This window comes from Myxine glutinosa, chromosome 5 (genome assembly GCF_964187855.1).
Source record: "Myxine glutinosa chromosome 5, kmMyxGlut1.1, whole genome shotgun sequence".
NCBI classification, from domain to species: domain Eukaryota; kingdom Metazoa; phylum Chordata; class Myxini; order Myxiniformes; family Myxinidae; genus Myxine; species Myxine glutinosa.
Window position 1 is genome coordinate 33,099,081 of NC_136265.1, and position 14,848 is coordinate 33,113,928.

At 47.2% G+C, this 14,848-nt stretch overlaps 1 protein-coding gene across 1 annotated transcript in view; it reads right to left on the bottom strand.

The window, feature by feature from the left end:
- Positions 1-14,848, bottom strand: part of LOC144892095 (uncharacterized) — a 118,505-nt gene that overhangs the window by 80,242 nt on the left and 23,415 nt on the right. Inside the window, exons 5-6 of the mRNA XM_078777273.1 lie at positions 9,394-10,428; positions 1,137-1,395 (exon numbers count right to left, since the gene is read on the bottom strand). Of these exons, the coding sequence (XP_078633399.1) occupies positions 1,137-1,395; positions 9,394-10,428 (1,294 nt within the window). The remainder of the gene's footprint in view (positions 1-1,136; positions 1,396-9,393; positions 10,429-14,848) is intronic.

Genomic DNA, 14,848 nt, shown 5'->3' on the forward strand with positions numbered 1-14,848 from the left:
AGTAATGAGGCGTAGGCAAGGCGTGGACAGTCACATGGTCCAAACCAACCGTAAACTGGCGGTGAAAAGGGAAATCCCAAAGGCGCGAACCAGACGTGCACATTCACCGTTCAATCAGCGAACCGCAGCGTAATCTTCAAACGCCGCTGTTGTGCACACACATCCCCGGCAGACGACCGGATGGTGAGAAAAGCTGACGCGCAGCAACACCTTTTTCGGGGAACGAAGCGCGCGGTTCAAAATGGCCGACGGCTCTTACTTGAGTTGAAGCGCCCAGGTGAGGATTCTTCGGAACCTCAACGCCTATACCTGACTACGCAGGTTTCTCAATCCTCCAGCGATAACACGTATCGCAGGAAATTCCTTTCAAGGACTCAAAGGTTACTCACGGCTTTCGTTCGATCACGCTCGCTACGGAGCTTCAAGACACGCGTCTTCCTCGACTTTTCTCCTCACGCCTTCTTCTTCCTCCTCTCTCTCGTCGTCTTCCGGTTCTCGATCCGGCTTCCTGTCTCTTTTTTACCATGAGCGCTTATAACCTTTTAACCACAATAACCATTTCCCTTAAACAACAATAACCATAATACCGAGAACCAGAAATGTCTCAAGTGGATGAAAACCACAACCACGGAAGTGCCGAATCCGTAACAAGGTGCAGAACAAAAACACAACCTCAAACACACGAATAAATATAAAATAATAAGCCTGGTGTTGGCTTCACAGTTAAGGTGGCTGCCTTGAGATCTTAGGGTCCTGAGTTCAAGCCGCTGTCACCCATTGAATGAACACGAGGTGGGTTGCCTCAACTACCCAGTCAACCTTCCGCGGGCGGCACACTGAGTACCAGCTGACTGGTAATGGGGGGCATTGCATCAGTAGCACAGCCGCACCCTTAGAAAATGATTCCCAACAGCCACAGGCTGCATGCAAACCACCACCAGCATAAATAATAATATAAAGATACAGAAACACAGGAATGCAATAAAACATATAATAAGGGGAGCGGAAGACAAGATGGGGAGAGAAGGGGAAGCACACTAACACAACATTTGAGAGCAGGGACATCGGGAGATCTGAGGGAGGGAGGGGGCTTGGGGGAGGAGGCGTGGGAAGGGGGGTTGTTGTTGCATACTCACCAACACTGTCCACCAACATTTCCTCACTTTCGTGTCGGCTCGTGAGGCAAATACTTCTCGTAGCCTCACATGATTCTGGATGAGGTACGTTTGGACGAGGTACGTTTGGATGAGGTACGTTTGGATGAGGTACGTTTGGATGAGGTACGTTTGGATGAGGTATGTTTGGACGAGGTACGTTTTGACGAGGTACATTTGGATGAGGTTCCTTTGGATGAGGTACGCTTGGAAGTTCTACGTTGTCCTTCCTCAACGGGTTCTGATGTTAGTGGGGAAGATATGACACAACACGTTAAACAAGACAATTGCAAGATCTGTTTTGACATAGTTTTCGCTTTTTGAGGTGTATCGTGTTGTAAACCATTCCCACCAAGATGATCGAAACCACAACAGGATAAAGCAGCTACACCTCTGGAGATTTACTTTCACACAAGGAATCACATGAGGTACTTCAATGCAGTCGGAGGCCATTGAGCCCATCAAGCATGGGCATTTCTGAAAATATTCACCCCTTTATCACCACGACTTCTAGGAACGTTTCCAATTCTAGGTTAAACCCAAACATTCACAGAACCTCCTTAAAATGGTAAATTTTGGTACTTTTTCATGCACTGATGTCGGCTTTTGATTGGCTCATTTCTTCAAAGAAATCCTCGATGTCTCATCTCGAGATTTAAACACACTGCATGAATGAAGTGGAGCGATCGCATTGGTCAAACATTGAGAAACATGAGGTGTGCAGTGCTGACTGGTTGGTACTTACTCGGCCTGACAATATTTAAGGAGGGGATTTCTTGCCATCCCATCACAACAATAGCCCTTACACAAACGATGATCGACAAAACAAAACCTACATTTCCCATTTACTGCTTCGTCAGCTCCAATCTTGGGCTAACACGACCAAAATGCAACTTTGGAAAGAGTCAGCAACCGTTGACTACCTGATAGTGCGTAGGCGAGATAGGGGGCACCTCCGGGACACAAAGGTGATCCCGGGGGAGGAGGCTGTTTCACAGCACCACTTGGTTGTCTGCGACATAAGGGTGAAAGGTGCGAGGAGAGCTCGGCGGGTGAAGTACCAACCGAGAATGAAGGTGTGGAGGTTGAAAGAGGTGACAGTAAGGGAGGCATTAAAAGAGAGGCTGAGTAGGGTAGAGGATGATGTGGTTGAGCTTGAAAGTGGTTGGATGTCAATGAAAGCTAGTCTGTTGGGAGCCGTTGGTGAGGTATGTGGATGGACAAAAGGACCACCGAGGCACTCGGAAACATGGTGGTGGGATGATGAAGTTGGAAAGAGGATTGACGAGAAGAGGAAGAAGTTCAAGGAGTCGCAGAAGGCGAAGGGTACGGGAGCAGAAACAGCAGAGCATGAAAGTTATAAGGCAGCCAAGAAGGCTGCAAAGAAAGAGGTAGCAAAGGCGCAGGAGGCATGCAGGAAAATGTTCGGAGAACGCTTGGATTCGGAAGAGGGTCAGAGAGCAGTATTCAGGATTGCAAAGCAGAGAGCGAAAGAGAGGTGTGATGTGATGGGGGTGAGTTGCTTGAAGGATGAAGTGGGACAAATCGTTGCGGACCCAGATGGAATTAAAGGAAGATGGAAAAGATATATGGAAATGCTGTTGAATACAGAGCATGAATGGGATGGCAACATAGAGAGTAACCCAGTTTTAGGACCGGCAGAGAAGATAACTGGGAAGGAAGTTGAGGAAGCGATAAAAGCAACGAAGAGTAGAAAAGCGGGAGGGCCGACGGGAGTTGTGGGAGATATTTTGAAGGCAGCAGGAAGTTGGGGTGTGAAGAGAATGACAGAGATCTGTAATCTGGTGGTGAAAGAAGGCCGCATTCCAGTGGATTAGGAACTCGTACCGAGCGATAAGGTTATTGGAGCATGGAATGAAGGTATTGCAAAGGGTGTTGGAGAGGAGGACAAGGAAGAAAGTGAAGATCAACGAAATGCAGCTTGGATTTATGCCAGGAAGAGGAACGACAGACGCGCTTTTTATTGTGAGGCAGTTGCAGGAGAAGTACATGGAGAAGAGGAAGAAGTTGTTTCTTGGGTTTGTTGATCTGGAGAAAGCATTCGATAGGATTCCATGCAAAGTATTGACATGGGCAATGAGGAAGTTAGGAGTGGAGGAATGGTTGATCAGAGTAGTGATGGCAATGTGCAGAAGAGTGCGCACAGCTGTAAGGACGAAGGACGGGAACAGTGGTGAGTTTGAGGTGGAGGTGGGAGTGCATCAGGGGTCGGTACTAAGTCCACTACTATTTGTAGCTGTGATGGAGGTGCTGTCTCAGAATATAAAGGAGGGTTTACCGTGGGAGTTGTTGTATGCAGATGATCTGGTGTTGATTGCGGAAAGTATGGATGGACTGAAGGAAAAGATGAACAAGTGGAAGGAATGTATGGAGACAAAAGGTCTGAAGGTGAATATCGGAAAGACGAAGGTGATGGCAAGTGGTAAAGCATGTCGTGAGGTGGAAAGAACTGGGAAGTGGCCCTGTGCTGTGTGCAGGAAGGGTGTCGGAGTGAACTCTATTCAATGTACAATGTGCGCTGAGTGGGTTCATCAAAAATGCAGTGGTCTGAGAGGGTCATTAACCAGTGTGGCAGCTACATTCAAATGTAAGGTGTGCACAGAGGGAGCTGCAGATGAAGGAAATGTTGAGTTGGATCTTGGAGACGGCGTGAAGCTGGAAGGTGTGAAAACATTTTGCTACCTTGGAGACATGCTGAATGGAGAAGGTGGATCAGACTCGGCAACGATTGTTAGAGTGAGATGTGCATGGAAGAAGTTTCGGGAACTGAGAGGCATGCTGATGAGGAGGGGAGTGTCGTTGAAGCTGAAGGGAAAGGTGTATGCTGCATGTGTGAGAAGTGTTATGATTTATGGGAGCGAGACATGGGTAATGAACGTAGAGCAGCAACGAAGGTTGGAAAGGGTGGAAATGCGAATGGTTCAATGGATGTGCGGAGTATCGTTGAGAGAGAGTAAGACAAATGATGAATTGCGAAAAATGATGGGAATAGAGCCTGTGATTTATGTTGTGAAGAGGAACAGGTTGAGATGGTTTGGTCATGTGTTCAGGAAGGATGAAAGTGACTGGTTGAGAAGAGTGGTGGAAATGAATGTAGAAGGAAGTAGAGGACTGGGAAGACCGAGAAAGAGTTGGCTAAAGATGGTAGAAGAAGAAATGCGGGCAAGGGGGTTAACAAGAAGAGATGCAGAAAATAGGGCAAGATGGAGAAGATTGTCATGGGGACCGCAAGGCTAACCCCCGCTCTAGCAGGGAAAATGGCCTTAAAATGCATGTTGTTGTTGTTGTCATTCTCTTCACACCCCAACTTCCTGCTGCCTTCAACATATCTCCCACAACTCCCTCCCACATCTCCCCCAACCTTCTGCCTAGCTCTGCCCCCCCCCCCCCTCACCCCGCCTCAAATAACACCTCACTGTGCCTCACCCAATCACCATCAAACCTTTTGTCCACCACATCCTTCCCTTTCTCCTAGCTGTTCTGAAATCTCTGACACAGTTTCAACAGCTCTCCCTACCTCTTCCACATCTTACCCTACCCCTCCCACCCCCCCCCCCCCCCTGTTCTGTATACGATGCTCCCCATTCCTCTTCATTGACGGTATGGACCCCAAACATCCGGGGCCTTTGCTCAAATTTGACTGATCTCTCCATACAGGTTGCTTCTAACAAACCAGACTTGATCTGCTTAACAGAAACTTTCCTCCTTCAAGATGTCTCTTAATATCTCTCCCGGGTTACTCTCTCCTCTGGTATGATAGACCTGAGCCTCGTCCTGGAGGTGGGGTTGCTATCTTTATCAAAAACTCTCTTCCTCATTCGCCCTGCACTGCCCTCTCTCCAACTCACCCCCAGGAGTACCTCTGGCTTCGGCTTCCCCTTCCCTCCCACCTTTTGTTCATATGTGTGTTGTACCATCCACCAAACAGTGATGACTCTGTCTACATCTTGCTGTCTGATAATATGGACCAACTTCTATCTACTCATCCCAACTCTCTCTTCCTCATATGTGGTGATTTCAATTGTCACCATGCCAGTTGGCTGGGTGTGGGTACCTCTCTCATCAGCCATGGCTCCTCAGCAAAGAACTTCTGCGACTCACTGGGACTGATACAATCTGTCAATTTCCTGACCCGGATCTCAGTCAACGGAGAATCTTCTCTTCTAGACTTGGTTATGACATTTGCAAATGTCTGCTCCTCTTCTTCTGCTCCAATCGGCTCATCATGTGCTTGTTAAAGTGGACATCTCTCTGACAATTCTCAGAGAGCCTCCTCAGCATCGACAAGTCTGGCATTTCACTCAGGCCGATTGGCACGGTCTTCAAGCAGCCATCAATCATCTGGACTGGTCTCCCATCTCTACAGCCTCTGACATCAACTCATCCTGGGAATTCTTCCAAAGTAAAGTGCTCTCTCCAATGCACAAATTTATCCCATCTCGTCTTCAGTTGTCATACCCTCCCTCCCGTCCATGGTACACGGAATCTTGTGGTGAGGCAATTGCCCAGAAACAACTTGGCTTCGCCTCCTGGAAAGCAAATTCAACAGAATGAAATATCTTATCCCTTCACAAAGCCAGAAACAAGTGTGTGTCCACCCTCAGGAGAGCCAGGAAACAATACCTCTCCACTCTCAAGACCGAACTCACAAACCTGTCTCCCTCTTCCAAATCCTGGTGGCGTCTGGTCAAATCCGTTTCTGGTGCTTGTTCCCCCTCCATCCCCTCCCTTACCTCAAACGGCTATACAGCTGACTCCGCACGTGAAAAAGCTGAATGCCTCAACTCTATGTTTGCCTCTAAATCTTGTGTCCCAAACCCATCCCTCTCTGTACCCGCCGCACCCAGTCATACCCAGCTGCTCCTGGACTCTGCATCCTTTCCTCCTGACAAGGCGGAAAAGTTTCTGTCAACCCTCGACTCTGATTCTGATTCTGCAACTGGACCTGATGGCATCAGCCCACGGGTCCTAAAATCCTGCTCCGCTGCTCTTTCACTCCCTCTCTCTGTTCTCTTCACCCTCTCTTTTGCTCAAGGTCATCTGCCATCAGCTTGGAAATCAGCCAACATCACCGCTTTACACAAAAAAGGTGCAAAAACAGATCCTAGCAACGACAGACCAATCAGCCTTCTCCCAATTATCAGCAAAGTCATGGAATCCATCATTGCTTCGGATATCAAATCATTCCTCTTCTCAAATGGCTTGATCTCTGATCATCAATTTGGTATCAGACCAGGTCACTCTACTCTGGTCATGCTGCTTCTGCTGTCTCAACAATGGATGGTGGTCCTCAATGCCAAACAGGAAATTAGAGCTTTCTCCCTTGACATACCACGTGCCTTCGACACGGTCTGGCACCACGCTCTGCTCACCAAACTCTCCTCCTATGGTATCCATGGAAATCTCCACGCTTGGCTTGCGGACATCCTCTCTCGTCGTAGTCAACGTGTGGCCCTGAATGGGTTTCTCTCATCTCCCCTTCCTGTTCAGGCTGGAGTTCCCCAAGGCAGTGTTCTGGGCCCTGTGCTTTTTCTGGTCTTCATCAATGATCTCTCTGACTCTCTTGAAAATCATCTCAATCTCTTTGCTGATGACTCCACTCTCTGTCGCTCCATTCCTCATCCCTCAGATCAGCAATCTGCAACCTCCTCACTCTCTGCAGACATGGACAAAATCAAAAACTGGTCAAACAAGTGGAACATGTCTTTCAATCCTGACAAATCTCACACTCTTACTATGTCTCTCCGAAAAGACCGGCTGGACAACCCTCCCTTCCACTTTCTGAATAATCCTCTCCCAGAAGTTCTGTCACTCAAGCTTTTGGGTCTCACAATCTGCCATGATCTTTCCTGGAAAAACAACATTTCAAATGTGGCCTCCAAAGCCAGTCGCCGACTGGGCATCCTCCGTCGTGCGAAGTCCTTCCTTGGCACACCTGAGCTCCTCACCACATACAAGGCTTTCATCCGCAGCTCAATGGAATACTGTTCTCCCCTCTGGGCCAGTGCTCCTGCCTCACACCAAGCTCGGCTTCACGCTGTTGAAACCAAAGCTTACAAAATCATTGGAATCTCCCGCGATGAAGCCAACTCCGAGGGCCTTTCACATACTCACCGCAGGCAGGTTGGTGGTCTTTCTGTCTTCTACCGACTCCTCTCCGGCCTTGCTCACCCAGCTCTCTCTGGGCTCTGTCCCCCAAATATTCCTCCAGGTCGCAGAATATCTGCCTGCAACCCTCTTGTGGTTAAACTGCCAAGATCAAGACTCTCTGCTCACCTTCACTCCTAAATTCCTCTTTTCTCCTGCCTCTGGAACAAACTCCCTCACTCTCTTCAATCCCACTCCTCCCTCAAGGTCTTTAAAACAGCTGTTCACCACCATCTCTTATCTTCCCCCATTCAAAACCTTGATCTTTTCTACCCCCACATATTTCACCCCAGATTCACTTTTTTGAAATACCAACTTCCTTCCTGGAAATCCTTGCAGAGTCCTTGTGTTTTATACTTCTCCCACCCCTCCCCCCCCCCCCCCCTCCCACGACTCCTCCCCCCAAGCCCTCCAACAGATCTCCCGATGTCCCTGCTCTCAAATATTGTGTTTGTGCTTCCCCTTCTCTCCCCATCTTGTCTACCGCTACCCTTATTATGTTTTGTGTGTCTGTTTGATTTTTTGTGTGACAAATGTTGGCTCTTTCACGAGCCTCGATCCTGTATCAAAAAAAAAAAAAAAAAAAAAATCTGCTTTGCAATCCTCAATACTGCTCTCTGACCCTCTTCCGAATTCAAGCGTTCTCCGAACATTTTCCGACATGCATCCTTCGCCTTCTGCCACTCCTTGCACTTCTTCCTCTTCTCGTCAATCCTCTTTCCAACTTCATCATCCCACCACCATGTTTCTGAGTGCCTCAGTGGTCCAGTGGTCCATCCACATACCTCACCAACGGCTCCCAGCAGACTATCTTTCATTGACATCCAACCACTTTCAAGCTCAACCACATCATCCTCTACCCAACTCAGCCTCTCTTTTAATGCCTCCCTCACCGTCACCTCTATCAACCTCCACACCTTCATTCTCGGTTGGTACTTCACCCGTCGGACTCTCCTCGCAACTTTTACCCTCATGTCGCAGACAACCAAGTGGTGCTGTGAAACAGCCTCCTCCCCCCGGGGATCACCTTTGTGTCCCAGAGGTGCCCACACTTGATATATAGGCAATTTTACGATGTTTCATGCCGGTACTTTTGACGCTATATTTTAAACTCCGATAATGTAGCAAGCAAGAAATCATGCTTTTTGTTCTTAACATTTGTAGGTCTTGACGTGAGATAGACCTTTCTTCTGATTGCTTTAATATTTTAGGTAAGTTTCGTCTTGGAAAAATGTACACTTACAAAGCCAAAAAGGTGCTACAACTACTAATGTGAAGATCGTTACCTCAGTAAGAACCTGAAAAGCCAGTTTTGGAAAAGCATGTATTATCTGCATGCTGTGTTTCAAAGAGCCGTGTCCGTCGTCCGCATTCAGTTTGATTAAATGTACGTCTGTCAGCTATCAAATCACAACCAAAAAACATATTGCAAAGTGAATATTGAGCATTACAAAACTTGAGACTGAAAATAGAAGATAAGAATGAACTACTATACTAAACTCTATCTACGTGATCGTGAGCAATTTCTCTCGCAGTTAGTGGGATAAAATTTAGTTAACCCTCCAATAATTCAAAACTTTGTGTGGGTTGCATCAGTCTTAATTTACTCTCCATATTTCACACGTTAGTTGGCTTAGCGGCTAGGGTGCCAGCTTAGGATCCTAGGATCCTGGGTTCGAATCCCGGTCGATCGCTGAATTAACGCCAGGGGGGTTGACTCAGCCTGTCATCCTTCCGAGGTCGGCTAATTGAGTACCAGTTCACTGGTACCACAATACCACAATTCCCTGTGTGTCGTAAAAGGCGACAAACAGGGTTGGCGGCAGGAAGGGCATCCGGCCGTAAAACATTGCTTCAAAAAGGGGACCAACAAAAACAACAACAACCACGGTGCCCGAAAAAGGCCAACCCCCGCTTTGCGGGGAAAAATGGCCTCTAAAGGTGGGGTTTTTTTTTTTTTACTCACCTAGCCTCTTAAGCATATTTATTCGTTTCTTCATCAATCATGCAAGCAGAATGTACTCAGACCCCTTGAGAAATCTTAACCATCAAAAATAATACAAGTACAAACCTTTTTCCCATGGAGCCATGTGCATTTTCGAACAAATTCTGCCTGATCGTTGTGGAATTGTGAAGTTGTCGCTGTAGATTGCGAAGTTGTAGTTGGAGATTGCAAAGTTGTAGTTGTAGATTGCGAAGATGTAGTTGTAGATTGCGAAGTTGTAGAGTTGCAAACGTTGTAGAATCCACCATCGGAAGCAAATTCACATGGAGCGACATTTAAATCTGTCTGGAATGCGTTTGCAGCTGATGCAGCTTTTTTGAGTTTTGATCCGGAACGACATGAAATTAGCGATTCATCTTGCAGAGCAAGCGCACATTGACCATCTGCAGCTTTGGCAATTGCACACGCACGTGAAGACATTTCAGCTTGCATGGCAAGGAAGACAGTGGTGTCCAAATATCGCTTTGCGTCTGCAGAATCGTCAGCAATAGTTGATGTAACAACGGTTCTTTTTCGGATTTTGAGGCGAGAAACCTCATCGGGATGTGGGGCTGAAACTTGTCGAGGATATCTTTTGACGAGACCGACACATATATGGCAGGATTCACCGTTGCAGTTTATAAGTGGCGCTCGTGAAGCCGATTCAGTTCTCTGCTTTGCTGCAGAGAGCAGCGTCTGAAAATGAGGGGTTAAGTTGAAGAGCTTAGAACCACTTGAACTCGAAGTGGCCCCCAGAACTGCATCGTGCACACTCGCTTGACATGTCAAACATAATGACAAAGGCTCTGAAATTAACCACGGATTGTATTCAGGGAAGAGTTGTTGAAGTAGGGAAAGAATAGGCTTGTTCTTTGGTAAATACATTTCTCTGTATTTTTTGATCGATGTGGCCCACATTAATTTAGGCATTTGTCTGAAGCAAACCACACATCGTCGAATTCGATTCTTTTGATGATCTGAAGATGCACTGTAATAATCATCGGGAAGCGGCATCTTCACATTTCTGGGACCAGGGTTTTGTTCCACGCCTCCGCACACAGTCAGGTCATCACCACATCTTCCACCACTTCTGTGCGTGTCGGCAGGGGATTCTGCTTTCATCTGAGGGATAAGCAGCAGCACAACAAACACTTAAGCCTTGTAGAATTAGAAGCTGTCAACAAAGTTAAAGCTTAAACCTCAGCAGTGACTGCAATTAATACACTGTGCTCTCAAGTGGTAATCTACATTGAAAACATAAACACAATTCCTAAAAAACATTTTGATCCTTTATGAGTATTTCATGCAAAATTTTCTACTTACATTTTAGAGTAAAGACAGGGTAAGGAAAACGAAGTCCAATTTATCAACGCAATCAAATGGAAGCACCAAAACAGCTGTTATACGTTCCGACACACGAAAGTCTAAATACCCAGTGTGTGCCCCCTATCTCGCCTACGCACCATCAGGTCGTCAACGATTGTCGTCGACCCACCTGATGTGTATGTAACAAGCTTATTATCCTCTTTCTGGAACTGAGTATTACAAATCAACAAATCAACAGGTCAGCTCCATCAGCAAACTCCAAAATCCTTTCACCTTCTCCATTCCTCACACCATATCCATAAACCCCATGAACTCCCTCAAAACCGTCCATACTCCTTCCCACATGTCCATTTAGGTCTCCTCCTACCACAACAACTTCCTCATCTTTCAGGTTTTCCATCAGCCTCCCTATTGCACACCAGAACTTGTCCTTCTCTTCATCGCTCCGACCAACCTGCGGAGCATATCCCGAGATGACGTTCACCAAGAGCTTTCCAATCATCATTTTCACCATCATCAACCTTTCACTCACTCTCGTCACACTCACCACACTGTCTACAAACTCCTCAGAAAACAGGAAACCAACACCATGCACGCCTTCTGGGCACCCTTGCCACACAAACTTGTATTTCTGTCCCTGCCTACCCTTCACCATTCTCACACCACTTCCCTTCCATCTCGTCTCCTGCACACAACATATGTCCACTCTTCTTCTGACCAATACTTCGACCACTTCTCCTGATCTCCCTGTCATTGTCCCTACATTCCATGTCCCAAACCTCAGAAACCGATCTCCACGTCGGGCATCAGACGTTTCGTCGTCATAAATGGAGTGATTTCCATCCTTGCTTCGATCGGGTTCCCCACCTTCAGTTTTGACGGACAAACAAATGGACAGGAGTGAAAACATAACCTCTATCCACCTTTGGTGGCGCAGGTAAAAATGGAGGCTCCCTCCTCTGAGACCTAATGGCACATTGTCAAGTCTGTCTCTAGAGTATGCTCCGCATCCATCCTTTCCCTCACTTAAAATTGAACCATAGCCGACTCCACTCGTGAGAAGGCTGATTGTCTCAATTATGTGTTGCTTTCAAATGTTGGTGTCCCTAACTCACTCTCTCTATACCCACCCCTCCCAGCCATACCCATCTGCCCCTGGATTGTGTCTTTTGCACCTGAAAAAGTCGACAAGTTTCTGTCAACCCTCGACTTTGACTCTGCAACTAGACCAAAAGGCATCAGTTCACGTGTCTGAAAAAAAAAATTGCTCTCCTGCTCTTGCATTTCCTCTCTCTGCCCTTTTCACCTTGTCATTTACCCTTGGCCATCTTCCATCTGCTTGGAAATCGGCCAACATCACAGCATTGTATCAAAAAGGTGCAAGAACGGATCGCCTTAACGACAGACCAATTCGCTTGCTTCCAATCACCAGCAAGGTCATGGAATCCATCATTTCAGTTGACATAAAATCATTCCTTTTCTCCGACGCCTTCATCCCAGATCATCAATTCGGATTCAGACCTGGTCACTCCACTCTGGACATGCTGCTTGTACTCTCCCAACAATGGATGGAGGCCCTCAATGTCAGATATGAGATCAGGACCATCTCCCTGGACATATCTCAAGCTTTCGATACAGTCTTGACATCCTGCCTTGCTCCCGAAACGGTCTACCTATGGAATCCAAGGCCAACTCCAATCTTCGATTACTGACTTCCTCCATTCTCGTAGCCAATGAGTGGCTCTCAACGGAACCCTTTCTTCTCCTCTCCCTGTTGCTGGAGTAACGCAAGGCAGTGTTCAAGGCCCCCATCCTATTCCGAGTCTTCAATTATCTCACTGGCTCTGGAAAATCATCTTTGTCTCTTTGCTGATGACTCCTCTCTGCTGTGACATCCCTTATCCCTCTGAAAGACAGGCAGCAGCTTCTTCCCTCTCTTCAGACCTTCACAAAATCCCAAACTGGTCAAACACTTGGAATGTTTAACCCTGAGAAATCCCATACACTCACTCTCTCTCCGAAAGGACTGTAGCGCACACCCTTCCATCTGCTTTCTCAACGACCCAACTGAAGAGATTCTGTCACCGAAAATGTTGGGTCTCACTCTCAGCCATGATCTCTATTGGGTGAGCCACATTTCGAACTTGGCTTGCAAAAGTCAGTCGGCGACTGGGCATCCATCTTCTGTCATGCAAAGTCCTTCCTTGGCACAAATTAACTCGTAACCACCGACACAGCTTTCATGCACAGCTTGATTGTACTGCTCATGTACTGCTGCTCTCTTTCATGTACTGCTCTCTTTTTTTTCTTTTTCTTTTTTGTACACAGAATCGAGGCTCATGCGAAAACATGAACATGAGAACATGCACAGACAAATAAAACATACAATGAAGGGAGCGGAAGACAAGAGGGGGAGAGAGAGGGAAGCACACAAGTACAACCACAGAAGAGAACAGGGACGTTGGTAGATCTGTGGAAGGGGAGGGCTGGGGGAGGAGGGAGCGGTACACGGTATAAAGCAAATGAACACTACGAGGAATTTCAAAACAGAAGTTGGGCATTGAAAGAGGCGGATTTGGGGTGTTTTAATGGGGGTAGAAAAGATCAAGGTTTTGGATGGGGGAAGATAAGAGATGGTGGTGAACAGCTGTTTTAAAGACCTGGAGGGAGCAGTGGGATTGAAGGAAGTGGGGGAGTTTGTTCCAGAGGTGGGAGAAAAGGGGAATGAAAGAGTGAAGGTGAGCAGAGAGCCTAGATTTTGGCAGTTTAACCATGAGAGGATTGCTGGCAGATCTTGTGCGACCTGTCGGAATATTTGGGGGACAGAGCACAGAGAGAGCTGGGGGAGCAAGGCCGGAGAGGAGTCGATAGAAGACAGAAAGACCACCTGCCTGCCTGCGGTGAGAGAGAGAAAAAGGCCCTCAAAATCAGCTTCATTGTGGGAGATTCCAATGATTCTGAAAGCTTTGGTTTCAACAGCGTGAAGCCGAGCTAGGTGCAGGAGCACCAGCCCAGAGGGGGGAACAGTATTCCATTGAGCTGCGGATGAAAGCCTTGTATGTGGTGAGGAGCTCAGGTGTGCCAAGGAAGGACTTCGCACGACGGAGGATGCCCAGTCAGCGACTGGTTTGGAGGCCAGATTGGAAATGTGTTTTTCCCAGGAAAGATTATGGCAGATATTGAGACCCGAAAGCTTGACCGACAGAACTTCTTGAAGAGGATTGTTGAGAAAGTAGATGGGAGGGTTTTCCAGTCGGTCTTTTCGGAGAGACATAGTAAGAGTGTGAGATTTGTCAGGATTGAAAGACATGTTCCTCTTGTTTGACCAGTCTGTGATTTTGTCCAGGTCTGCAGAGAGTGAGGAGGCTGCAGACTGCCGATCTGGGGGATGAAGAATGGAGCGGCAGATAGTGGAGTCATTAGCAAAGAGATAGAGAGGATTTTCTAAAGAGTCTGAGATATCATTGATGAAGAAATCGCGCTCTCCTCTGGGTCTCTCTTCTTCCACCTCATTTCTGGTCTTGCAACCTCTGCCCTCTCTATGTTCCACCACCCCCACTCTCAGGTATTTATCTGCAGGAGGCAAACGGTCCACCGGCAACCCCCTCCGAGTGAAACTGCCAAAATCCCCAAACCAAGTCCAAGTACAAAATCCCAAACCACTGCTCTCTCCACTCATTTGTTCCTCTTTTCCCTCTGTCTGTGGATTGTGGAACCAACATCCACACTCTCATCAATCTCATTCTTCCCTCCATGTCTTCAAGACAGCTGTTCAACACCATCTCAGATCGTCACCAAATACAAAACAATTTGATCTTTTCTACACTCACTAAACCACGTCCCCCCCTCCCAAAATTTTGCTTTTGTATCGCACCCTTGCGTTATCCCCTTACCCTCGTCATTACCTGCATCCCTTGTTTGTCCGTCTCCGTCTGTTTTCTCCCGCTGCCCTGCTGTTGGCATTTCCCCTTCCTCCTTTTCTCCTTTCTTCTCTATTTTGTTATGTTGCATCCTGATCTGTCATGGGTTGTAGCTCTTCCATGAGCCTTGACTCTTACAAAAAAAATTTAAATCGAAAGATGGCGGTGGAGTGGAGGAAAAGGTGAAGAAGAATGCACACATCAATCTTGCTATAATTCACCAAATGTCCGTCTGTCTGTCTGTTCCCAGGTACCGCAAAAACAGTTGAACCGATCGCAACGAAATTTTAGGTGTG